General features: G+C 37.3%; 2 protein-coding genes across 3 annotated transcripts in view; one reads left to right on the forward strand and one right to left on the reverse strand.

Moving 5' to 3' along the window:
- Positions 1–9934, reverse strand: part of tnksa (tankyrase, TRF1-interacting ankyrin-related ADP-ribose polymerase a) — a 139204-nt gene extending 129270 nt beyond the window's left edge. Inside the window, exons 1-3 of one of the 2 annotated variants that reach the window (XM_059358436.1) lie at positions 9338–9934; positions 4967–5082; positions 1623–1731 (exon numbers count right to left, since the gene is read on the reverse strand). In XM_059358436.1, the coding sequence (XP_059214419.1) occupies positions 1623–1731; positions 4967–5082; positions 9338–9842 (730 nt within the window). In that variant the 5' untranslated portion in view covers positions 9843–9934. The remainder of the gene's footprint in view (positions 1–1622; positions 1732–4966; positions 5083–9337) is intronic. The other variant, XM_059358435.1, reaches the window with a different exon arrangement.
- Positions 1–19897, forward strand: part of cldn23.1 (claudin 23.1) — a 29153-nt gene extending 9256 nt beyond the window's left edge. The window contains exon 2 of the mRNA XM_059358456.1: positions 18894–19897. Within this exon, the coding sequence (XP_059214439.1) occupies positions 19076–19897 (822 nt within the window). The 5' untranslated portion in view covers positions 18894–19075. The remainder of the gene's footprint in view (positions 1–18893) is intronic.
- The last annotated feature ends 6342 nt before the right edge of the window (positions 19898–26239 follow it).

The raw sequence follows: 26239 nt of genomic DNA on the forward strand, positions 1-26239 counted from the left end.
TTAGCAATGTCACAGAACAACCGCTGAGTTTTATTGCACCCAAAGGAACGATGCAACTCCAGCACCCACTGTGGAAACCAGGGAATATCTCAGAATAAAACCTACAAATGCCTCCAGATAGTATGTAATTACTAATTAGACATTTCTTACTGTGTTTATTAACCCTTGTGTTGTCTTAGGGGTCAAAATTGACCCGCCACTATGAAACGCCCTTAGCGATCTTTTTTTCAACTTGAAATTCAATGAATTTTCCTAGAAATAATTTTCCTAAAATCCCCCAACATGAGAAAAATTAAGAAATTTTCTATGTTCATAGTTCCATGAAAGCTGTACACCAACACGGTACAAATATTTTTCATCTTCTTCATTTTTGACCTGGCAGCTATTAAATCATTTTCATACCACAAAAACCATAAAAACCATGCATGTACACTACAGGCCAAAAGTTTGGAAGCAAGATCAAATTTGTACAAAAAAATCATAGTTTCATTGCTATACTTTGCAACAAAATGAACGTGATTATTATATAAAGAGTCACTTATTAGAACACATTTTTTACTATAATTATCAGGTCTTTGGGTTTTTATTGCTTAGACTTTGTGTATCCTTCTTTCCTTAACGTATAAATCTGTACTCTTGTTTCTTTGCTCAGCTGCTTCAATTTGAGCCATTTCTGTGGTAGTCTGTCAGAGATATGAACACAGTGGAGATTTATTATGATTTTTGTATCCAAACTCTCAAAAGCCAAAGAGCTAAAGAGAATAATGCAAGCTGTGATTTGTTTTTTACTTTTGCACTGAAGTTGTGACTCTTCCAAATCTTCTCAACCCTAAAACTAAGCCCTTCTTTTCTTTTGTTAACATTAATTTAGCAATGGTCTGGTAACATCAATGTATACCTAAAGGTAAACTGAGGGAAATGGTTCAATTCAATAAAGGTAAAGTCTGATCATGCAGTAAACACATCCAAAAATCCAAAGAATCCATACTGGTTTTTTAAAAAGCCATTGTGAACAGAAAATTTAAGTTGCTTCCAAACTTTTGGCCTGTAATGTACAGGTAATGAAAAGTAAATGTAATGAAAAATAAACCTACTTTAGTAGTAACCTTAGTAGTAAACCAATTATAACATGTGTTGAATTAAAAATGAGTGGATTCACTTAGGCCTGGGACGATAACAAATTTTGCTGGACGATATCTTGTCGAGCACAGAGTGAACCCTCTTGTCATCCAGCCTGCTTGGAGGCAACAGACGAGGAAAACAAACACGCATGCGCATGGCGATATATCGAGGCCGGCAAAATTATTGAGTTCATTTAATTTATCGTGCCATTAATTGATTTATTGATTATCGGCCCAGGCCTAGATTCACTGAATAAACCCAGTTTTCTGCACTGTAAGAGGAAAATCCTTGATATTCACAACATTTTTCATGAATGACAAGTTGTTTCTTCATGCAAACTAGATTTGGGTTTTAAAATTCAATCAAGCTGCTCTATTCAAGGGTTTTAGTGAAGTTGGGTCATTTTTGACCCTTAGAACAAGTGGTGCATACAGAAAGTTAAGACAACACAAGGGTTTATCCCACAATATTTGTAATGCATGTGTTTTTTCCGTGCTTACCGATACAGACGTCTATCTTGCCCTTGATAGCAGCTTCGTGGAGCGGCGTGTAGTTCCAGTTGTCCCGAGCGTTGGGGTCGGCCCCCTGACACAGCAACAAGGACACCACCTGAGAACAGCACACACAACAGCTGCACGTTACTCTGTGCAGGGTAAAAAACATCACATTCCAGGTGCGCTTTTCCCCCTTGGTCGTTTTTCCCCTTAGGCTGCAATCACACCAATTCAGGCAGTGCGGTTGAAACGCCAGTCCTCCCATTCATTTGAGTGGGGGTAGTGCGTTTGGGCTGCAGTGGTCCGTGCCAAAAGGGATGCTAGAAAAAACAGCAGCAGCCTGCAGTGCAAAAGTTGAACAAAACTCAACTTTTAGAGAGCCTTGCAGAGTGAAATCACTAGATGAGAGAGCAGAGTGAACATCCCTGCCTCTCGTTGCCATGGGATTGGAGCTGAAAACAACTTTGTTACAGTAAAGTTTAAAAAAATAAACACAAGTATTTACCCCCAACTACGAGAGGTGGGGGGGGGAAATCAATACAGCATAGTATCACAATATTTTCTGTGGCAATGTTATATCGATTCATGGCCGCCAAGTATCGATATTTAGCGTTCTGACAGCTGGTCAGTCGCGGGCTCTCTTTTAGGAATATACTTGAGAGACGGGTATCATATGAAACTAGAAGATCTAATGAATTTATAGGCACCATGTGCATCAAGATATTGTGTCGGGAGGTTGTTGAAACGCTGCAAAGTTAACTTTTTTTTATGTTTAATTCCAAAAACTTCAGAGCAGTGAAGCATAAAGTTGAGGAAAGTTTGAGAAAACGCTGCAATTGTTGTCATCCATACATGTTTGATATCAGTAAAGTTCAATTTGACTGAATACTTTGTGGGTCAGTCTGCGACTTTGACTCTCATTGTGGAGTACAGTTTACAGTTAAATCTCAATATATTGCATCAATACTCACCTTATCACAAAATGCTTAAAATCGCATAATATCGTATCGTGACTCAAGTATCGGGATAAAATCGTATAAAATCGGGGCCTCTAGTGATTCTCACATCTACCAACTACCCAAGAGTTCATGTAACAGCTGACTACATGGATGCTCACTGGTGTGATTAAAGCTTGATTCAGCTTGAAGCTGCCTTTAAGTGCGGTTGGAAATCTTGGGATCATTAAAAAGAAAGAAAATCTCTGTCAGAGAACAATAATTGAGAAAGATAAGCCTATTAACGCTACATTGGGGGTTAAAGTTCACAACATGATGTCACACAAATGGGCCATTTAAACGTCACTCCCAAACTAAGCCAACCAAGCTGATTTGGTGTGAATGAAGCCTTACTCAAGCCGGAAAGCCTTTAACCTTCCATGCAGGAACCAAGTCTCAGCCTCCACTCATTACAACGAGGGGAAGGTAGCAGAGGGGGAGCGATTTTGATCACAGCAGTAGGTTGAGTAGAGGCGCAGTGGAGGCAGCTCTATTCGAGCTCTTTTGGCTAACAACAGGGTTGAAAATCTTTTTTTTTTTTTGTGCATCTGCCACTGTGGCTGGTGGATTCCAAAACCGACCAGCCACTCAATAGATTACCTTTGTTTCATGGGGGCTGGTGAGTGAAGCCAATCTAGCAGCCACTTGCTTTTCCATCAGCATTTGGCTGGTGGCTGCTGCCAATTTCAAACCCTGCTGACACTGTCTTAGCTTTGGAAGTTTTTCAGTACTGGTGCAAATATAAAATCTACTTTTTCTTTCAGTGAATCCATACATAATTTCACTGGCATAGAGATCACCTAAACCCAGATCAAGTCGATACCAAGACCACAGTATCGAGACCAAGACATGACCACGAATATGATGGGTCGAGAACGAGACAAGACCAAGATCGAGGCAGGGTGAGACCGAGTCAAGACCAAGACCAGTCCCAGCCGTCTCCGTTAGCATTGCTCTGCAGAATTTACAAGCTGCACTGTATTTGTGGTTCAGGTAACCAAATTTTATTACAGACGAGTTGGCTGACATCTTCTCACAGCCTCTTCTCCTGTCACTTATATGCACTTTTCTGAGGAGCGTGTAAGGAGGCAGGAGGGGTGACAACCGTTAACTGTGACAACAATTTCAAATGACATACGAGTCATGTTAATGGTTGTACTGGAAGCAATAAGATTTGTGCAAAATCACAGTAATGATATTAACAAGTAAATCAAAAAATGAACACATGTAGCTTTCAAAATAAGAGCACATAGATGTATTAACAGAATCCATCAAGGAAGACTGTCAAAATAGGACCCGTCAAAATGGTTCAGGTCCCCCCACCATGGTCTCATAAAATCCTGTGGAAATACTGCTCCATGTTACCCTTAATCCTATTATAAGATGCACAGATACTCCTTTACTTCCGGCAGCAACAAGTTTCATACTTGAAGGCTTCAACTCTCCATTTCTGGCAGATATATATACACCACAGTGCAACAGCCATGGCCCAAAACCTGACTTCACACTGCCACTGCCACTTAAAAATCACACTTCAACCAAAAACAATATTCACCCAAAGCACATAACCACTTCCACAGGTGCAGCTGTGTAGTGGTAGCTGAGTGATTGGTTTCAGTTTGGACGGTGTTTACGCTCGTCACGCTGCTAATCGACACACAGTTGCATTAGCACGGTGCTTTTCTGACAAGGTTGCAAAGTGCTCTTGAAGTAAGCTCTAAAAGCCTGTAAAACAATTGAAACTGTAAACATTAGATTGATCACCGTGGTTAATGGCCAGGAGGACAAAAAACCATTAGCACATCTGTCGCAGATATTCCAAAAACATCAACATGCGTAGGCGTGACTAAAATATCAAAGCAGCAGCAACAGTAAATGTTCGGGTTCTCACTGTGAATAATCTGTTGCTCTCATGAAAACAGATCACAGTTTTGCAGCACCAATTCTTGTGCACAAAACTTTTAATTACCATCAATTACTTATATTCTACTAAAGCATTAACAGATGTTCCAAGCAGGATATTGGAAAAGTGGTGCACTTTTTTTTTTTTACCTTTGTGTCACCCTAATGGGTACTTGTACTCCTTTATACTGCACTCATGTGGATTTGTGTACCTTCAGCGTGCTTGCTTTCCCAGACATAGTGTATCATGCAACCTCTCTAGCAGAGTCAGAAAGTTTCAGCACAAGAGAGTTATGAAGCTTGCTGAAAAAACAGCAAGCACAAGCGATACTATCTGCACAGTAAAAATGGTTCCATCTTCAATTTTGTGGGAATACATTTTCGTCTGAATTGCTATGCTGCAGCGGCACAAAAAAAAACTGTACATCAAAGGGTTGCTGTGCAAAGTCTCACCTCAGAGTGACCAAACGAGCAGGCGTTGTGAAGCGGGATCAGACCCCCGTCATCCCGTGCATGCACATTAGCGCCTGTCTGAAGCAGGTGGTCCACCACATCTTTCCGCCCAAAACCTGAGATAAGATCACAGAGAGTTGACAGTAGAGAGAGAGAGGGGGCAAAGAGAGAAGAAGGAAGAGATAGAAGATTAGTTACGACAACTGAATTGTGATGCCCACAAGAAAGAGACTCTCACACGCAACTTTTTAGTGCAGGATCAAATTAAATCTGCAATTTTGAGGCAAGTTTTATGAGAGGTTTCCAAATATTCTAAACTCTGAAGCAGTAATTTATGTTGATAAAAACAGCTGATAATTAAGAAGCAATACAGCTGAAACAGCAGGGTGATGATTAATTAATACTTAACTGTAAATTGTCTTTGGGGGGGGTTTTCTGTTTATTAATGTTGTCCATTTGTTTTGTGAGGCACACGTGGCAGCTGTTTGGGGAAGTGATGTACAAGTGCTGCTTGTTATGTCTTCACTACAAAGGTGCCGCGGGACTCGAGAGAATCTGTTCTTGTTCAAGCTGCCGAGGATTAGGAAGGCCTGAGATGTAAAACAGCTGCGCAACTTTTTCTTTTTCTTTTTTTTTTTGTCTGTAAGGCTGGAAGAATTGGAAACAGTGAAGTCCAGACCTGAAGATGAGCACTTACAGCAAAGTTAAGATTAAAATGAACAAAAAAAAAAGGGTTGTAGGGCTGGGCGATATATTGATAGAAAAAACATATATCGATATATTTTGTAATGTGATATGGAATTAGACCATATTGCATATATCGACGTAGTTCAATTTTTTCTTTCTTTATTTATAAATGTTGGTCTAACTGGGGTTATTTAGTTCTTTTGTAATGTTTGTTATTCTTTTCTCATATAAATATATTAAATTCAGAAAAAGACTATTTTATTTCATTGGCTATTTTTATTTAAGATATTTTTTAATTTAAATGTGCACTTTATGGAGCTTTGATTTAAAAAAAAAAAAAAAAAGACCCCCTTTTGTTATACAGTATTTATGTTCGCTTAAATACACGGTTTCAGTAAAACTATTTGTGACATGTCATATTTGGCTTTGACTGAACATTTGCTCTCACTTTGCGATAAAAATATATATATTGTACATCGAGATATATCGTATATCGATATTCAGCCTTAATATATCGGCATATGACCTTTGGTCCATATCGCCCGGCCCTAATCGGTTGTTATGTTGCAGGCATTTTTTAAAAGAAATTTTAGAAATTTTCATTGGCCGACAAAAACGCCTCATGAAAATGTTCAGATGTAGATCTCACTGACTCTACAGGTACAGCATATGGATCCAGTTTTTGACAGATTCTGAACATTACTTGTGCATTTTTCAATTTGCCTGAGGGGTTGTCAATTTTTAATTTAAGTGACATACAGTATATATACAGACCCAATATTTTGTTAATACATAACAGACAACTTTTTTTATGTAAGTAATATTCTGGTGCATATATTTGGCCGTGCTATATCCTGTCTTTCTGTCCTCACCCACTAAGCAGCTGTCTAATTACTGTGTAGCTACAATGTTTGACTCAAAGTGAAATGTGAGCCCTTCTTTGATTTAAGATTATTTTTAGGTATCTTTCTACCCAAATGTTGCACAAAACCATGTTTTCAACAAATACAAAAAATGCATATTGTCTCTCCATCTACTACAGCGAAGAAAATACTCTATAAAAGGAACAAAATTACAGTTGCAACAGTGCCAGTAACTTCAATGGAGGAATTGCTCTGCCCACACATGTTGTGTGGTGTACTTGACTGTTCTTTTGACTTTGTTAAATGGGATTCTGGTGAGACTGAGGCCTGTAACACTGGATGGCTGCAATATAAAACACGCTTACAGCTGGAAATCATAAAAGTAGAAGAAGTACAAGCAGCAAGACTGCTTAGGTTCTTAACATATGATTATACAATATCTAGGGCTGGGCGACATATTGATATAAAAAATATACCGATATTAGGGCTGCAACTAATGATATTTTTATTATTGATTAATCTGTCAAATATTTAAACGAGTAATCGATTAGTTGTTTGGTCAATTAAATGTTGAAAAATATCAATCGGTGTTTCCCAAACCACAAGATGACGTCTTCAGATTTCTTGTTTTGTCCACAAACCAAAGAGTTATTCAGTTTATTGTCATAAAGGAACAAATAAACCAGAAATATTCACATTGAAGAAGCTGAAATCAGAGAATTTGGACTTATTGTCTTTGAAAAACTGCTCAGACGAATTATTCCATTATCAAAATAGTTGACGATTAATTTAATAATCGATTATTGTCCAATAATCGAATAATTGTTGCAGCTCTAATCGATATATTTCTAAATGTGATATGGAATTAGACCACATCGCATAAATCGATATAGTTCAAATTTTGTTTTTTCTTTATATATAAATGCTGCCATAACTAGGGTTTGTCATATTTAGTTATTTTGTAATGTTCATTATTCTTTTCTCATATAAACACATTTATTTCAGAAAAAGATTGGCCTATTTTTTATTTAAGATTTTTTTTATTTAAATGTGCGCTTTATGGAGCTTTGATTTGGAAAAAAAAGGTACTCCTGTTGTTATACAGTATTTATGTTAACAAATAAACGGTTTCAATAAAACTACTTGTGACATGTTATATTTGGCTTTGACTTTGACTGAACATTTGCTCTCACTTTGCAATAAAAATATAAAAATATATATCATATATTGATATCCAGCCTAAATATATTGGGATATGACTTTTGGTCTATATCGCCCAGCCCTAACAATATCGTAAAAATATTTTCAAAGCCACTCTGTGTTGTTATTTTGTTATCTTTAACATGACTTTATCATACTGGTAGCTAGTTGTAATAAGACTTGAAACTTGTACAACTGGCAAAGAGAAATGGGTAGTTTGTTTTAGACACCAGAAGTAAACATTAAACTGTCGCGCTTGAATAATCAGGACAATATTAAGGTGTGTGCAAGTCTCTTTTGATATGAAATTAGAGACTCATGTTATGTTTCTTTGTTGGTGCATTTCATTTAATTTCTATTGATTGCACAGTTGATTGTTGTCATCCTGAAAACAGTTGTTGAAAACCAGACACACAGCTAATGTCAGTCAATGTTTATGAGCTACTCTCTGGTCACTCCCACACCCTAAATGCACCATGACAGCTGCACAAACAGCCTGAGAAGCGAGGCTGGCAATACGCTGAGGCCCCTCAAATCTAAAATTTAGAATTTGAGAAAGCACATTTTAATATACTCACAAAATCAATATACATTACAATTTGACAAAATTATCTGCAGTAGCGGAAAAATCCCCCGAAAAAGGGACACATGATACACGATTGTTAGTTGAAATCTGGATGAAGGATGTTTTATTTTGTTTTATTCATTTATTTTATTTTTATTTTTCAGTTTCCCCCCCTGAGGCATTGCCACCTTATTGTGGTCAGGGGGTTTGCGTGCCTCAGTGACCTTAAGAGCTGAAGACCAGCAGCAGCTTAGTCTTCAGGTGGGACACCTGGACAGGTCTGAAGGTAGAGGCCTGACAAAGTGTAATCCACTTCTCCAGGTTGGGGTTGGACACATAGACCCCTTTCAATGAAGAAAGCATCGTTACTATAAGCACAGAAAAAAAAGTGCTGGAGCATGATGTGTACACATGATGCCCCCTTCACATTTCTGACTGCCCCCTCATATATGCTGCCTAGAACCGGCCCTGTGTGCAAGTCTATTTGATATGAAATTAGAGACTCATGTTATGTTCCTTTGTTGGTGCATTTCATTTAATTTCTATTGACACACAGCTAATGGCTAATGTCAGCTAATGTTTATGAGCTACTCTATGGTCACTTCCACACCCTAAATCAGGGATGGGCAACTGGAGGCCTGGGGGCCGCATACGGTCCGTACCCTCACTTGAAGTGGCCCTCAGTACAACTACATGCATTTGAGCATGAAATCTTAAAAGTGCAGTGTAAAAATGCACAAAATTACTTCTTGCAATTAATGTTGGTCTGCTGTTTTTACACTCAAAAAATATATATATTTTCTTCAAACCTTTTGTATTCCTATTTACACTGTTATACATGCATTTGAGCATGAAATATGTTAAGTTACTGCACTGTAAACATATTGAAAATTGCTGGTGAAGTGCACGGTCCTATATGTGGCCCTGTGGTAGTGTCCATGAAAAGTTGTGGCCCCCTCCAGCATTTAAGTTGCCCATCCCTGCCCTAAATGCACCTCGACAGCTGCACAAACAGCCTGAGAAGACTTTTTAACCAGTGTTTTCCGTTATGTTTACCTGCAGCGAAATGCAGTGGCGTCGATTTACGTCCAGCCATATCTTTCGCGTTCACATTCACCGCATCCACTAGTTTCTTCACCCTGGAAACATCCCCGTTTCGACAGGCTTCAAACAGCTCCCTGAACGCCCCGTTTGGACCTCCACCACCACCACCGCCGCTACTACTGCCGCTGCTGCTGCCCGCGTCCCCGCTGACCGAGTCGGGCGTAGAGCCGGGGCTGGTCCCGCTGCCCTCGGTGGTGGTCGGAGAGCTAGTGCTGCTGCTGCTGCTGCTGCTGGCGGAGAGGGCCAGAGCAGGGGAGCTGGTGGTGGGAGAGGCAGGGGTAGCCTCGCCGTCAGCCACGCTCTCCCCTGCGGCTCCGCGGGAAAGCGGGGTGGCATCGTCGGCGGGTGCTGACGGAGAGCCGGGCGGGGTGCCGGGGCGAGAGGAGCCGCGGGGCGGGGAGGACAGCAGGGAGTTTGGCTGCTGCTGCTGCTGAGAGGAGCGACGAGGCGTCGCCATTTTCACAACACAACAGTCCCCACTAGCAACAAAAACACTGCTGACAACTTCCTGCCCAGGAAAGTCACACTTCCGCTCAGGATTACCAGGATTACATTTACTGGACTCTATCTCCAAAACATGTTTAATAAAGCTTCACTAAAATATCAGGACAACTTCATTAGTAGCAGAATCTTTATGCAGCATTACACACTCAATACATTTTTATAATGGGGTTTCTCTTACCAATTTACACACAAATTAATTAAGCTTTTTTGCCAATGTTTTTTTTCCCACTGTGAAATATTATATTATATTATATTATATTATATTGTACAATATTATATTATACGATACTATATTATATTATACTATATTATATTATATTATATTATATTATATTATATTATATTATATTATGTTATATTATATTATATTGGATTATATTTTTTTCATATTTGGGGGTTTGAAAGAAAATTATTTGGGAACTAGGTAGAAGTAGGTTTGCTCATTTATGCTACTTCAAAGTTTTAAATTTTACAAAACTTAAACATGTTCACCCATAGGTATTTATTGTATGCATTTGTTGTTATCTATGTGTCATTTCAGTTGTGTTTGTGCAGGCTATATGTGTCAGATTGTACTCAGTTTGTATTTTCTTAATCAAATGATACAGTTTATTGTGCTATTTTTGTAAGAAAGTAAGACACACATTTGGAAGACACAATAAATTGAGGTACGGGACTATGTTTAGTATATAACTAATATTTTAAGCCTTAGGTTGTGACCTAAGGTCAATGCAGATCAATAACTTTTCCAAAAAAAAGTGCCTAACACGGATGAAGGGCTGTGAATGAGAATGACACTGATTAAAAAGGAGCTTTTGTTTAACCTAATGTGATGCAGAGGAGGAGTTGAGTTATGTCATCTGGCCTTGCAGAACATCATCGCCACCTAGTGGAGTATATTGGTAATAACTTCAGAATACAGGAGCTATACAACTACAAATACAACCAACACTGAAAATAGTGTCAGCATACTTAATTATGCATTTGAACATATGAAAACACCGAAAATGTGAAATCGTTTCATGTAATTCAAATGTTATTGACTTTTATAATATCCTTTTCAGAAATAAAGAAGCAAAAAAACAAGGCAGGAAACATAACAGACATTGAAATATACAAATACAATTTGTTACATAATTCAGTGAGCATCATTTATGTATGACAAGCACAGTTGTATATAACATATGTTGAAACAATCCATCAACACCATGTCCAACACTATGTTTTGACATTGACATTCTTTTGACAACATTACACAACAGATAGGGCAGACATAACAAACAAACTATACAAGAGTGTACAGACAGTATATGGTCCAAAACTAGCACATGATGTAATCATACTTAAAATAAAAAAGCCTTGTTAGCTTTTTACAGAAATAACATTTTACAGCGATCTAATTTTGTTGGTTTTCATCGCTGTCTAATGCATGTGTTTGGAAGAAAAGATATATGGTTTTGATTTATGAACTGGGTTAAGATTTACTTAAAGCAATTGGTTTTGATTGATTGACACGTGACTCAGCCTATTAAACTCTGCTGCCATGTTAGTAGCACAGAGGTTTTGTCTTCATTGTCCTCATCCAGCTCAGCTCAGCTCAGGCTATAAGATTTTATATTATACTATATTATATTATATTGTATTGTATTGTATTGTATTGTATTGTATTGTATTGTATGATATGATATGATATGATATCATATCATATCATATCATATCATATCATATTAAATCATATCATATTATATTATATTATATTGTATTGTATTGTATTGTATTGTATTGTATTGTATTGTATATTCTTCATATTTGGGGGATTGAAAGAAGATTATTTGGGAACTAGGTAGAAGTAGGTTTGCTAATTTATGCTACTTCAAAGGGAAAACTTAATGAGAATATTAACTTTTAACTTTTACAAAACTTAATCATGTTCACCCGTAGGTATTTATTGTATGCATTTGTTGTTATCTATGTATCATTTCAGTTTAAGATTTTGTAAGTATATCATAAATAAGTCAACATACAATCTGTGCTGGCACTTTATTGAATGTGTCGTTTTCTTAAGCCAAGCTGCAGAAAGATGAAAACCTACCAAACATGATAGAAGCACCAGACATTTCAGCCAAAATATTCTTGCTATAAAGCCACTGGGACTTATAACTGAGACACTGAGACACACAGACATCAGAAATAGACAGAATTTTAGATAGCTCTACTTTCATGAACATCTATTGCAAGTCTGTTCGTCCTGGGAGGTGGATCCCTCCTCTGTCGCTCTCCCTGAGGTTTCTTCTTTTTTTCCCCATGTTAAAAGGGTTTTTTGAGGAGTTTTTCCTTGGCTGCTGCCAGGGTCAAAGGACAGAGGGAGTCGTACCCTGTATAGTCTCTAAAGCCCTTTGAGGCAAATCTGTGATTTGTGATTCTGGGTTAGAGAAATACAATTTAATTGAATTGAATTTGAATGAATATCAACAGAATATTCTAGCAGTTTCATGAATTGGCCACCAGATAGCAGCAGACATGCTGCAAGGAAGTGTTACAGCCATTGAAGTAATTTCTGGATTTAACGTGTTTTCTCACATTAGAAATAATAAATTGAACATCAGGAACAGACTGATAAGTATATATAGTCATGTATTATCAAGGTCCTCATGTTTGATTCAAAGTTTATCTTTCTAATCGTTGGCATTGTGAGGTAAAGTTAAAAAACTTTTCTTTTTTGTTCACCTGATTAAACTCTGAAATATATATGCCAAATTATCTTTTATAAAAAGTAAAGTTGACTGTTCTGTTCTGCTTTACAATGTTCGCAAAAAAAACATATTTTGAATATTTCATTATATCAGTCCCTTCTTCTTTTGGTGACTAGTTCATGAATACTTTTTCTACAATTTCTCAAGTAAGAAAGGAGGAAAATTCTATACTTTTGCTTCAAACTGCTCACATGCAATTTATGCACGTCCACATCGCTGATAATGACTCAGAATGGAAACTTTGAGGAATCTATTACAGAGCATCAGTGTTATTTATGCACCTGACAGCCAACTGGTACCCAATAAATAACAACATCCGGTGAATTCATTATGCAATGAATTGTGACGTGATCGGTGATTCAAAATCCCATGACGAATGAAACTGTAGATGTAGATAGCATTTTTTTTTAAACGTGCCATATCATTGTGACATTCAGAGATAAAAACCAGGAACAAAGATATCTGGTACTAGCAATCTGTTTCTAACCTCTATGGTTCAATATATCCACAACAATATGATGACTATAATGCAAATTTTAATTTTCTTTATATGCAGGGGTGTTGGACTATGGGTGAAAGGGGAAGTGAGTATTCATGGCTCTCATGTGACTCGGGCCAACAAAGATACTAGAATGAAAAGCTGTGAATACAGGGAGGGGCCATGTCTGTGTACAGGGTTCAATACATCTCTGTTTATATGTTAAACATGATACTAAGTGTATGCCCAATAACCAGCCAATATGCAATTAAAGAATATAGATAAGATAGATAAGAGAGATTTTTTTTTAAATGTATTTATTTATTTTATTTGTTTTGTGTCGTTAGTTTATTGTTTATTCCTTTTCTTGGAGATCCTCATTTGGGGAATACCAGTTTGCCTTGTATATATGTTTGTCTGTTTACCCTATGTTTTGCTATTTACTTTGTGAATATATACCTTGAAAAAAAGGGGGAAAAATGCAAGGTACAATATTGTAAAGAAAACGAAATGACTGATTATGTTTGTGAAAGTAAGAAGCCTTGCAATAAAGTATTCATAAAATGTTTTAAAAAGAATATAGATAAAATGTAATTTTCCAAAGCTGTCTAAAATTGAATAAAAACAATAGATTTAAAGCAAAACTCATTGATCAAGGTTAATATTTTCCAGATACTTATCTGAAATGACGGTTAAAGATCATGGAAAGTTCAGCTACTTGGAATAACTTGAAAACCAGTTTATAAAAGACCTTCAAGCTTTTGAAAAGTTCTTTTAACTGGGTGACTGGAAGGTGTGTTTAAATAACATGTCTTGAACTGGGTCACAGGAAGTAATTATCAAGCTCATAAGCGACCACAGACATAATTATTTATTATTATTATTATTATTATTTGATGCATTGGTGCACTGATTTTTTACTTTTCTGCACTGTAGACTGAGATGCTACAGGCTAAAGCATCATTCCTTTATGCAGTTCTCAATTTTTTATTTATTTAAGGCTATTATTCTTATTTGCTTGTCAGATGAATAAAAATGTTTTTTTTACTGCACTTTATGTTTCCACCTGTAGAGTTCTCCTAAATTCACTAAAAGTTATTATAAGATAATGTCTTATTTGCATATTAAAAGAAAAAATATCAGAATTTCTGACACAAAAATGATTGTCTTTATGTGAGTAATCAGCTGGGGAAGTTTCACAGTGATATGGATTAGCTTTTTGTTTCTTTTACCTTATTCACCTGTATAGCCTAACAAAATCTTTGGGATTTCACAATACATATCTTTAATGGTCATTTTATCATTATAAGCTTTTTTCTCATATTCTGAGACAGAATTTCCACTTCAGTCACACTTACATACACCATACTTTCCAGTTTCATTCCTTTGTATATTCAAAAGGTTCTCCCCTTAAAGTACATACAGTACAGGCCAAAAGTTTGGACACACCTTCTCATTCAATGCGTTTCCTTTATTTTTATGACTATTGACATTGTAAATTCATCAAAACTATTAATGAACACATGTGGAATTATGTACTTAACAAAAAAGTGTGAAATAACTGAAAACATGTCTTATATTCTAGTAAGCAAAGGGTGGCTACTTTGAGGAATCTAAAATACAAGACATGTTTTCAGTTATTTCACACTTTTTTTGTTAAGTACATAATTTCACATGTGTTCATTCATAGTTTTGATGCCTTCAGTGAGAATCTACAATGTCAATAGTCATGAAAATAAAGAAAAACGCTTTGAATGAGAAGGTGTGTCCAAACTTTTGGCCTGTACTGTATAAGCCATAGTAACACAAGTAGTATGGTGACACAGTTAGATATGGAAATGTACTGTGTTTCACAATAAATCCTCTGTGGGGTGGGGGGTTTATGCCCAGGTGTGCCACAAAAAACGTGAATGATGTGACAGGAGATCACACGTGACAGCTGCTGCAGCAGTGACTCAGCTGGTTGAAGTGATTAAACAGGACTGTGGTGTCAGGGGACGAGTATGCAGTCTGGTCGGTCGGTTGACATATCTCTCATACTGCCTCCAACTGCTCTTTGTGTGTCAGAGCTCACGTCGGGCCTGAAAAACAATTCTGTGAACAAAAACAACACAACGCCTTCAAGAATATGCGACTTGATAGTTTGAATTTGTCAGTTACGGTGATATGCATGTGTGAATTTAACACAAGGTAACTAAACTGCAGCAGGTCTCAATTTGATTTAAATGTCTTATATATATATATATTACATTAGTAAAAGTCCTGCATTTAAAACTAACTTAAGTAACAGTACAAAAGTATCAGTATCTACATGTACTTTAAGTATCAAAAGTCAAAGTACTCGTTATGTAGAATGGACCAACTCAGATTGTTTTATACATTCTAAATATATTACTAGATTATTTGTTTTGATTGCCATTTTAATTTTCTCAAGATAGGGCTCACTTTACTTAATATACTGTTATGAGGTTTAATTTAAAAAACAATGTCTAATCACTTTAAATTAATCATGTTTTTCATGTTAAATCTCGTGTTCACCTGAAAAGTAACTAAAGCTGGCAGCTACATGTAGTGGAGTAAAAAGTACAATATTTGTCTCAAAATGCAGTGGAGTAGAAGTATAAAGTTACATAAAATGGAAATACTCAAGTAAAGTACAAGTACCTCAAAATTGTACTTAAGTACAATACTTGAGTAAATGTACTTAGTTACATTCCACCACTGCATATCTTCCAAGTGAAATAAGGAGTTTTTCAGGTGTCAGATTTTCAAAATAAAAGTCAAAAGAGTGCCTGTTTTCATATCTCCAGGCAGAGCAGCTTATCCTAAAATCCGCCTCAAGTGTTAATGAGATGCTCGTGACCATTACAGGTTGGTAATTGGCCAATTTAAGCATGGTAGTCTCTGGGTTTCATCAGATGTTGTCTGGTTATTCAGTTCCTTAGAAACAGAATCACTTTCAGTGGGGCTGATAGTGTCAATGGCTGTGAGAGAGTCACAGTCTCACTCTGCTTTCTGGGTTTGTGCATAATGACATTAATGTTTTGGGTTTTATGAATCGTTGAAATGCATCTATGAAATTTAACCTGTGAAGAGCATTTGCAAATAATCTACTTTCATTAGAATATAAGGCTGATTTGGGAGGAAAAGAAAGAGAGAAAAAGTGAAATAACCACTTAGAATATGACATCGGGAAGATGTCGAAATAACGCTGCAAAATTAGGCTATTTTGGTGATTTTCAAAGATGTCATGCTATCTGAATGAAAATTAGCTCTCTGTGTTCCCACATGTCTACTCTTTACATACATTCCTTCTACTGATGCCGATAACATGCAGTTTAAGGCAAAAACCACATTGTTTTTCTCATGTAGTACAAATTTGCCATTTCCGCCTACTGTATTTTAATATTTGTGCACACTGAGGTCCCTAAACAGGCTTTGAATTACATAAACTGGGTATCAGTGGAAAGCTGAGACTCTTCATGTGGGATGATGTTAGTCATCAGTAGGAGCCAGTTCATTGCAGTGAAGACATTTCTTGAGTTTGGACCTCACTGTATAAAATGATCAGCTGTGACCTCTAGGATAATCACAGCCTCATGAAACTTTACAACCACAAACTAGAGACATAGAGCATTCAGAGGATGTGCAGCCTCCCTAGGTATATTGACAGTAAGGGGGTTTCTCAGCAGTTTGTAGAACAGAAGTGCTCATCATCCAATCGCTGAAAATACAGAAATCTCCAAAATGACCAAAGTTTTTGAACCCAAATCTCAGCCTGGATTCTTCTATGTTGTTTCAAAGGTCTTGGCATATTGATGTTATATTCTGAAGGGTTTTTCTGCCCATTTTTATCCATTCTTGATATGAATAAAATTGCATTATTTAGCACCAAATGTGTGTAACAAATGGTGTCAACCCAAAAATTGCTGCAACAACTTATGGGACACAGTTGAACCTGGACTGGACTTTAGAAAGCCAATCCTAATATTATGGCCCTTTATACACCATAATAGGTTTCAATAAATAAATAATTAAAGTCATTTTAATTAGATATTTTTGACCAGAACAACTTGACACACTTTATTGTTGACCTGCTATCGGCCCCTAAACACCTACTGCACATACCACCAAAAAGGTCTTTGAACAATAAGAGGCTAAGACAAAAAACACATAGTTTTCCTCATGTAGTACAGATTTGCTATTTACGCCTACTGTATTTGAATATTTGTGCATACTGAGGCTTTGAATTACATAAACTGAATATCATTGGAAAGCTGAGACTCTCTTGTTGACTCTCCCCCGATACATTCACTGCCCACAACCCCCAATTCTTAAAAAAAGGACCTTGAACACTAACGGGATAAACAAAGACATAAATAGAAACAGACCTATGCAGGAGGAGACACGTGGCAGTAGAGAGGAGACAAACACAAAGAGACAGACTGGTATTTGAGCTGTTGTCGGATGATTCCTGCACAACAACATTCTTACACTAAACAGTTCCCATACTGCCACGGTGGCATTTTAAAACCAAAGTCACCCTAATCTCCACGTCTGACATGTTAGACTAAACCTGATAACCTGCTGGGAAACCTGCTGTTGCTGTTGAAATAAAAACCTAATAAATGAAGTCATATGTCAGTCGATATATACATGACACACAAGCTGTAGAGCTGAAGTCTGTCTTTCACTTTTTTCGTCTTGTTTTATTGTATTAATTGCATTAACCTCACCACTGTGTTTTCAAGTCATCAAAGAGCTAAAAAAAAAAAAAAGATGATCATGATGAAATGATGAAAATGATTAATCAATAAAAAGTTTGTTTATGCATCCTTTAACATGAATATTTAGATGACTGTCCTTTTTGAATGACTTATTTAAACAGCATTTAAGGACTACAATCTTTTGTTACAGAAATCAAAAGTTTTGTGGAATACCAAACAAATATTTTGTGGGTTGTTAATAAAAAATATGTGGGAAAGCTGCTCATAATCCTGCATGGCAGGATGAAGTTGTACTTTACTTGAGTATTGTTATTTATGTAACTTTTTACTTCTACACCATTAGATTTTAAGCAAATATTGTGCTTTTAACTCCACTACATTTATCTGCCAGCTATAGTTACTTTTCAGGTCTATATTTAACATGAAATATATGATTCATTTCAAGTGATTAGACACTTTTTATTAATTCTTTTTTATTATTAAAAGTATATTAAGTAATTAAATGACCCCTGTCTTTACAAATTAAACATTGTTTAGATAAATGCATTTATACAAATAATCTTACTATATATTTAGAATCTAAAAAACAATCTGAGTGGGTCCATTCTGCATAACGAGTACTTTTACTTTTGCTACTTTTAAGCACATTTTGATGGTGATACTTTTCTACTTTTACTTCAGTCAGTTTTGAATGCAGGACTTTTACTTAAAGTGGAGTCATTTTTGTGTTGTATTAGTACTTTTACTTAAGTGAAAGATCTGAATACTTCTTCCAACACTGATTAAAGGACTGAAATGTTGTTGTTTTTACAGAGAAAGTTTATCCATCAGAGTTAAGGCTAAAAAATAGACTATAAATATGGAACTTTTATGATGTGGAAACTTAAACAAGCCGATGAGACAGCTCCGGATCTTTTTCTTGTTCTTTATCACCTCATCTCACATTTGCATGATAAAAGTTTGGGCGAAACTTCCCTCTCTCTCTCACTCTCTCTCTCTCTCTCTCTCTCTCTCTCTCTCTCTGTCTCTCTCTCTCTCTGCTGCAGGTGGAGATGAGAAAGCTCTCTGCCGCGCCACACCTGTCCCATTCGGGGAGGGAGGCAGGTAAAGCCCCGCCCACTGCCAGGTTTCAGTCGGACTTGTTTTTTAAGAGCAGCTGTTGGAGCTGTCAAAACTCCAAATTACTACACCGATTTGGAGAGTAACAACAACACCAACAGCTGCCAACATGCCGAACCGATCGGCACAGGAGTGGATCCGGTTGTCTTTACGCACCCCGGGCATCCTGATCTTCGGGATGGTTCTGGCTCCGTGCGGATGGATCCTGGACCTGACTGCTACCGTGGCCCCAAACTGGAGGACCCTCAACAACCTCGCAAACACCCCCTCGGATACGTTCATCCAGCAGGGCATCTGGGACATCTGCAGGGCCACCTCAACCAACACCAGACAGGAGTGCGGCCTGGTGGACACCAACTATACCAGCCACCAGATCATCGAGGTGGCCCAGGGTCTGATGGTGGCCTCCCTCATCGTGACGCTGATCGGGATCGCCGTGGCCATCCCGGGGGTCCGCTGCTGGAAGGACAGGCCTAACTGGACAGTGGCCGGCCTCGGGGGGCTGCTGATCTTCCTCTCGGGCGTCATGACCATCATCCCCATCGCCTGGTACACCCACATCCTGGAGGAGATCCCGACCGTGAACCCGACCGCAACCGTGCAGGTGGGCTACTGCATCATCCTGGGCTACATCGGCGGGATCATGGAAGTCCTGGCCGGGTTCGTCATGTTCATCGGGATCTGCCGTTGCTGCGGTGGGAAGAACCGCGGGGAGAGGCGGGTCGAGGAGGTCACGGGGACCCGGTTCAGCAAGCAGCCGCCGAGACGCGTTGACGTGCCGAGCCTGAACCGGGCCAGGAGCGCAGCCAGCAGCAGCGTCCCGTACTCTAAGGACTCCCTGGATGATGATGTGTCCTTCCCCCGGGCCAAGACCCCAGCCCGGTCCGTCAACACCTCCTACGGCGGCAGACCCTATGATGCTGACCTTTAAGCTCACATCTGGCTCTCCATCAATAAACCTACAAAAGAGGAAAAAAAACTCAGACATGTTTTTGCAAAAGGGGACTGAGAGTGGGAACAAGACATGGTAATTACTTAATGACTTTGCAAATCTATAAATCTACTGTACCAATCTGTAGCCTGGAGTATTATAGTTACCCACTACCATGAAGTTTAATTATTTTGACACCATAAAGGGATATTGTACGATTATTTGAGCAGCACCAAGAGATCAAACACTAAAATAATAATAAAATTACTGCAGACTTGCTACTAACTAAGGCAGAATGACTTTAAACACCTCTTTAAGTATTACAGTGTTTCATCACTAGGACAGTAATAGGCCACTTGAAGTCATACATCTATTACAGTGCTAATGATGTGTGAGGGACTGAGCCAGTGCTGCAGTTTGAATGAGTTATTATAAGCTCAGCTGGGTTATGATTCATTCTAACATCATTATGATACCAGATATGTGTATGCTTCAACCAGAGAAATATATTATATTGATATAATTTATATATAAATATAGATATATTGTGAGAAAATGGAACAATCTTGTATTATTGTTCGAGAAAATTTACATTGTCTGCAAATTATGCTGAACTCTTTTGTAAATACTAGTTTTTAAGGAAGCTCTTGCATTTTTTTCTGATTTTTTATGTAAATACTGTAAATACTGTATGCAGCCTCGTAGGACAACAGGCCACCTGTTGAACAAAAGCATCCTGATGTGATCAATGTTGTCCCAATTGCTCTGTGCTTCAAGTGCTGTTTATTAAATGTGCACTGTGTTTCCTAATACCACATGACTGAGTCATTTTCTTCAACCAGATGTACAAAAATCAGATTTTACTGCAGGGGGAAAAGCAAAAGAAACTTTTTTTTCATATTTGATAAGTTGAAATAGCTTATGATAATGCAGTGAGGTTATTGTTTGGCAGCAGAAAGGTTATAAGCGTCATGGAAAAAAATATTAGATTGTCCTTGTTTTCTTCAATTTCTTGTTTATTTTAATGCCTGGTACAACCAAAGGTACATTTGTTTGGACAATATAATAAAAATAGCTCATAAGAGTTTAATTTAAGAGCTGATATCTAGCCATTTTCCATGGTTTACTTGATAATGATTTTGGTTATTATCAAGAAAACCATGGAAAATGGCTAGATATCAGCTCTTAAATTAAACTCTTATGAGCAATTTTGTTGTTATCATTATATTTGTCCAAACAAATGTACCTTTAGTTGCAACCAGGCACTAAAATTAACAAGAAATTAAATTAAATTAAACATCAAATAACATTAAATTAAAACATTTTAGAGAAGCAAAGCATTCTAACATCTGTGACAAAAAGTCATTATGGACACTATTCAAACACACACACACACACGCTACATTTTACAGTCTTTGCCTTCCGGTCTGCTCAGTTTTTACCTCATACGTACACAGACAATGTGGCCCAACCGGTCTGAGAGGTTGGTTTCTTTCAGCATCTTGTCCAACAACATTACCTCTTCTGTTTAAACTGGCTTAGCATCTCAAACAAGGCGACACTGTAGAGTGAACAATTGTCCCTCTGTAGCTCCCGCTTAGCCTTTTGTTGTGAAATTGCCCTCCAAGATAACACCGTGCATTTCTCTGCAGGAGGTGCTGAATGCACTGAAAAGATTGCAGTTTTTATGATCTGAGGCTCGGACAGGAGAGCAAAGCACTGATACAACCATAATGAGTGCAATCGTAAAAACAACTATACTGAGCCTGGTTAGTCAGCTGAACAGGAGAATCCTGCAGATTGGAAAAAAAATATGAGAAATGTCAGTTTTTGAGTAATAAATCAGTTTGTAGAGTGTATACATATTTACCATATTAAACTATTAATACCAAAAAATAAAAAGTAAATCTGTTCTTCTGCATTTGATTTTGAAAAGTCAAGTTGTGTTGTTTCACACTGGTGTCCAGTAAATTGTCATATAATGCAATGACTCATAACATGACAATTCAAGAGAGGTGCGGTGAAAAGTAATGGTGCATTAAGGGTGTGACAAAAGAAGTCACTTTTTATTTTTAATCCTCCCAAGCTGCAGAGAAGCTTTCTTTTCTCTGTTCACAAAAAGCTGGTCTTCAAAAAGGTTGAAACTTCTACATGTAAGTTGATGAACCTGACTTATTTAATGTAAGCTACAAACCAAATGTACTTAACCCTTTTGAGTCTTGAATACTTTTCATTCTGAGACTTAAAAAATGTTTACCATGCTGTGGTGTTGGTATATTCTTTCAGCACAACCTCACCTTTATGACCTGATAGTTTTTTGTTTTTACTTGACTTACTGGATCAACATTTTGAGCCCAAAAGAAACAAAAAACTCACATTCATCCTCAATGAAGAAGTCAAATTTGTAAGATAACTTCACATGGAGACAAAAAACTGCTGAGTGCAAATACATAAAGTGCCTGGAATACATGTGCAAATTAGTTTTAGTTATAGGAATAAAGTGCATATAGATCACATGTGAGTTAAAGTTTCTAAATGTTGACATTGGTTGCAAATATAGTATATATATGGTAAAATGAGGATATCTATTTAAAATATGTATACTAATTATATTAAATCACTTCATTTTACTGTCACCATCAATCAAAATCAAGATTGTAGTTTAAGCCAATCATTTAGAGGGAAGCTGATATCGTGGCGTCATGCAGAAGTAATGTGCTGGTGCTTTTGTGGACTCCAGAGTATTAATTTAGCCAGTTACATAACAAACATGCTTATTTTATCCCAACCCAGATGATAAAATTAAGTTAGTATTGTAGGATTTTGCAAACCAAAGATAAGTTGAATGTTGTTTCCCAACCACTGCAACCCATTATCATTACCTACTCATACAAACACTTTGTCAAGACCATTTGGCATCAAGTCAAATTTATTTCTAAAGCACATTTACAGACGGCTGAGCTGCACCAAAGTGCTTCATATAAAAGTACATAAAGTGCAATAAAATACAGGATTGACAAAGGTGAAAGAAACAAAAAGGGTTAAAAGACATTTCTTGCAAGAGTTATAATTTTAAAGGCACTGAGGGATTACTAGGGGACACTATTCCATTGCACTTGCCGGAGGAAAACTTTAATCGAAGGCAAGAGAAAAGAGGTGGGTCTTCAAGTGTGACTTAAAAACATCCAGGGACTGGATGTGGAGGGGGAGGCAGTTCCAGAGTCTGGGGGCTGCTACTGAGATGCTTGTTGACGCACAGGAAGGCAGTTTCAAACATGTGGTTATTGTTGTGAATTTAAACAAACTACTTGTTAAGGTTTAGGAACTGTTAGGAATTAATAAAATTTAGCATAATCTGCATTATGACCATTAGTTAGTGCTGCTTAAAAATGTATATAGCCAAGCATAAAACACAGATTCAATATAACAAGAGCACACACACAGTTAACACTTTTTGCACATTCTTGAGGGAAAGCAGATATAAGACTCATTCATGGAACAGAGACATATTTGTAGAGATATGTTTAAACCTCTGAAGGAGAATTTGGTTCAAATTTGTCAACTTGCTATGCATTCATTTCTGTCTCTGTTTAGCATCTTTCAGTCTGTCCTTACATCACATGCATGGCTCCTTTTTCTCGACACAAACTTGGCTATCAGTCTGATTTTACATTTTATTTTAATTAACAAAGTAAAATACAAACAAAAGACACAAGTGTCTATGGAACAGAAGAAAAAATAATAAATAATAAAACTACAGTCTGTTTGCATGTAAATTAAAAATATAATAGTTTTCATTGTAGAAAGAAAATTCACATTTTAAAAATGAATGGCACACTGTGAAAGCTCCTATGACTGCACTTTCAACTGGCTTTCTCAGCTTGTCTACATATCATACATAAATAAAGTTATTACTGTAAATAAACATGTGTATTTTCAATAAATAGATGGACTCCAGAGGGTTAAGGTTATGGGCTCAGAAGGAGCTCTGAGGAACATTAAATATAGATAGAGAGGGCAAGATACGAAGAAATGTGTGTATAATGTATTCCTTCAACAGACGCCGACCAGAAGCTGTAACACCAAGGAGGCTAAGGACTGTCTGGGTGTCATCAAGGGTGGGCCGAGTCTAAACCATGATGCTGCCCCAACCGTTTTGACCAATTAGATAGTTGCACATTCACATTATGAAACTCTGTGTAAAAGTAAGATAGGCACCCTTTCTCTGATGGTGGTTGCAGCTAACTGTCTTATAGACTGTGATTTCTAATCAGATTAAGGTCCATGTACATGCTAACTGTTTTATTACTGGCTTAATAAATAGTTAAAAGGATTTTACTCTCCTCTCTCTCTTCTGTTCCGCAAATAAACAAATTCTAACAGAACCAAAAGTATTTGGTTAAGGTTCAGTGGAAATTCAGGGTTTGGGTTAAAAACTAAATTCTAAACTTCTGGATGATGACATTAGTCATGTTTCCATTAACAAGCACCAAAATTCGATAAAACCTTTGAAAATGCACATAAAAGTTTGTAGGCTGGCTTGAGTTTTTTTTTTGTCTTTTTATTTCTTTCTCGAAAAATAGTTAATGCACTAAACAGGAGATGAAAATGAATTTCCAAATAAGTTGTGACATATCAACCATTTAGCTCACGACTGATCATCTGTTTCCACAGCCTGTTTCTCTTTAATAATTAAGCACCATACATACCACCAACTGTTAAAGTACAGTTTATTTTGCTGAGCTTCTGTAAAACAAGCATGCAAAGTGTGCTTATTAATAGGAAAGCAGTTGTTGACATAGTATCACCCTCATGACAGATCCTTCCTGTTCCTAGTAACAGAAACATATTTTCTCCTGTTAGCTGGTCTGTCTGCATGACTGCAGAGCATACATCCCCAGTCTCAGTTCCTGCTGAGTTTAGTAAACACTGAAGATGATACTATCATGTCACTGGATCCCAGAAATAGGTTAGAGAGGCAGAGGTGCATGTTTTGGTGTATGCACAACATACAGACTGACAGCTGGCTGTTACTAGGAAGTGCCTTAAGGCTGCATTCATTCAAAATCCCAACAGGGGTCAAGAAGGGCAGTTACAAAAGATCTCCGGTCCTATCTATCTCAATACAAAATGCAATGACTTCTCACTTATTACCCCAGAAAAAAAATATTGCGGCAACATTATGGTCTCAACTGCTAGTTTCAAATCTTCTCCGATATATAATGTGGTTCACTGTGTAAATAATCGTCCCATTTAGAATAAAACAGATGATAAAGCAGGGTATGATTTGGGGGCGTGGCCACCTTGTGATTGACAGGTCGCCAACACAGCAAACTGACGTCAGGATAGAAGCAAAACATGTTCATGGAAGTTTATTTGAACATTTTGGTAATTGAAAAATGTCTTGTTCAATGTTCAGAGTTTATGCAAAAGTATGCATTTCAAAGAGAAAAATCCATTGGGATAGAAGCCCTTGAGAATTACAGCAGCATGGTCAGTTTATATACGGATCAGTTAATTCCACATTTGCTAAGTGCAGTGCTAACATGACATCTAAACTATAGGTAGAAATAGCTGCTCAACTATTTGTATTATAAGTCTTATTCATAAAAGATCTTAAAATAAACACAACGGGCTATTTTTAAAGAATAACCAAGCCAAAAGACAAATTTAATTGAATGAATTATACTGTGCCAAACATTTATGGTAGGAGAGGAATTTTGAAATGAAGCAAAACAGGATCTGGGAAGGTGTGCGCTCACATTTCAGTTTCGGGTTGCTGACATTATTCATTCTCCTACAAAAGCACTTTGTTTTCTTTTGGTTTAGAGGCTCCTTTTACTGTCAGGATCACATTTGCCAGCTGTAATTTTAAATTGATGGGTTGCACTCAAAATGAATCAGGTGAAAGAAGAGTTGAATAGTGAAACAGTTTGGTGGAGTGTATGGAATGTACAACTTTTGCAAGACACACAGTCTTTGTCTGTGGCTTTGTGTCTCTTTGTGATCTTTTTACGTCACTTTGTCATTTGTGTCTATGTGGTTTGTGCATGTCTGAGTAACATCGCAGGTGAAAGCCAGGGGGGGTCCTGACACTTTAGGCATCTGTGCCAGTACCTGGGTATTGATTTGATTGGCAGACATTAGGCGGGGCAATTTCAAACAAGAGAACCAATTAAAAAAAAAAAACTGCATACTGCCAAATGAATGCAGATTATCTGGATGTAGAGTCCGTTGAAAACCATCTTACCCTTCATAGTGTTGCAGTTTTTTCCAGCGGTCTTGCTCCTGCATGGCAAAAAGATGCACAGAATAATTGTTTTATTTCATAGTACATATGAA

Source organism: Centropristis striata, chromosome 19 (genome assembly GCF_030273125.1).
Source record: "Centropristis striata isolate RG_2023a ecotype Rhode Island chromosome 19, C.striata_1.0, whole genome shotgun sequence".
NCBI classification, from domain to species: domain Eukaryota; kingdom Metazoa; phylum Chordata; class Actinopteri; order Perciformes; family Serranidae; genus Centropristis; species Centropristis striata.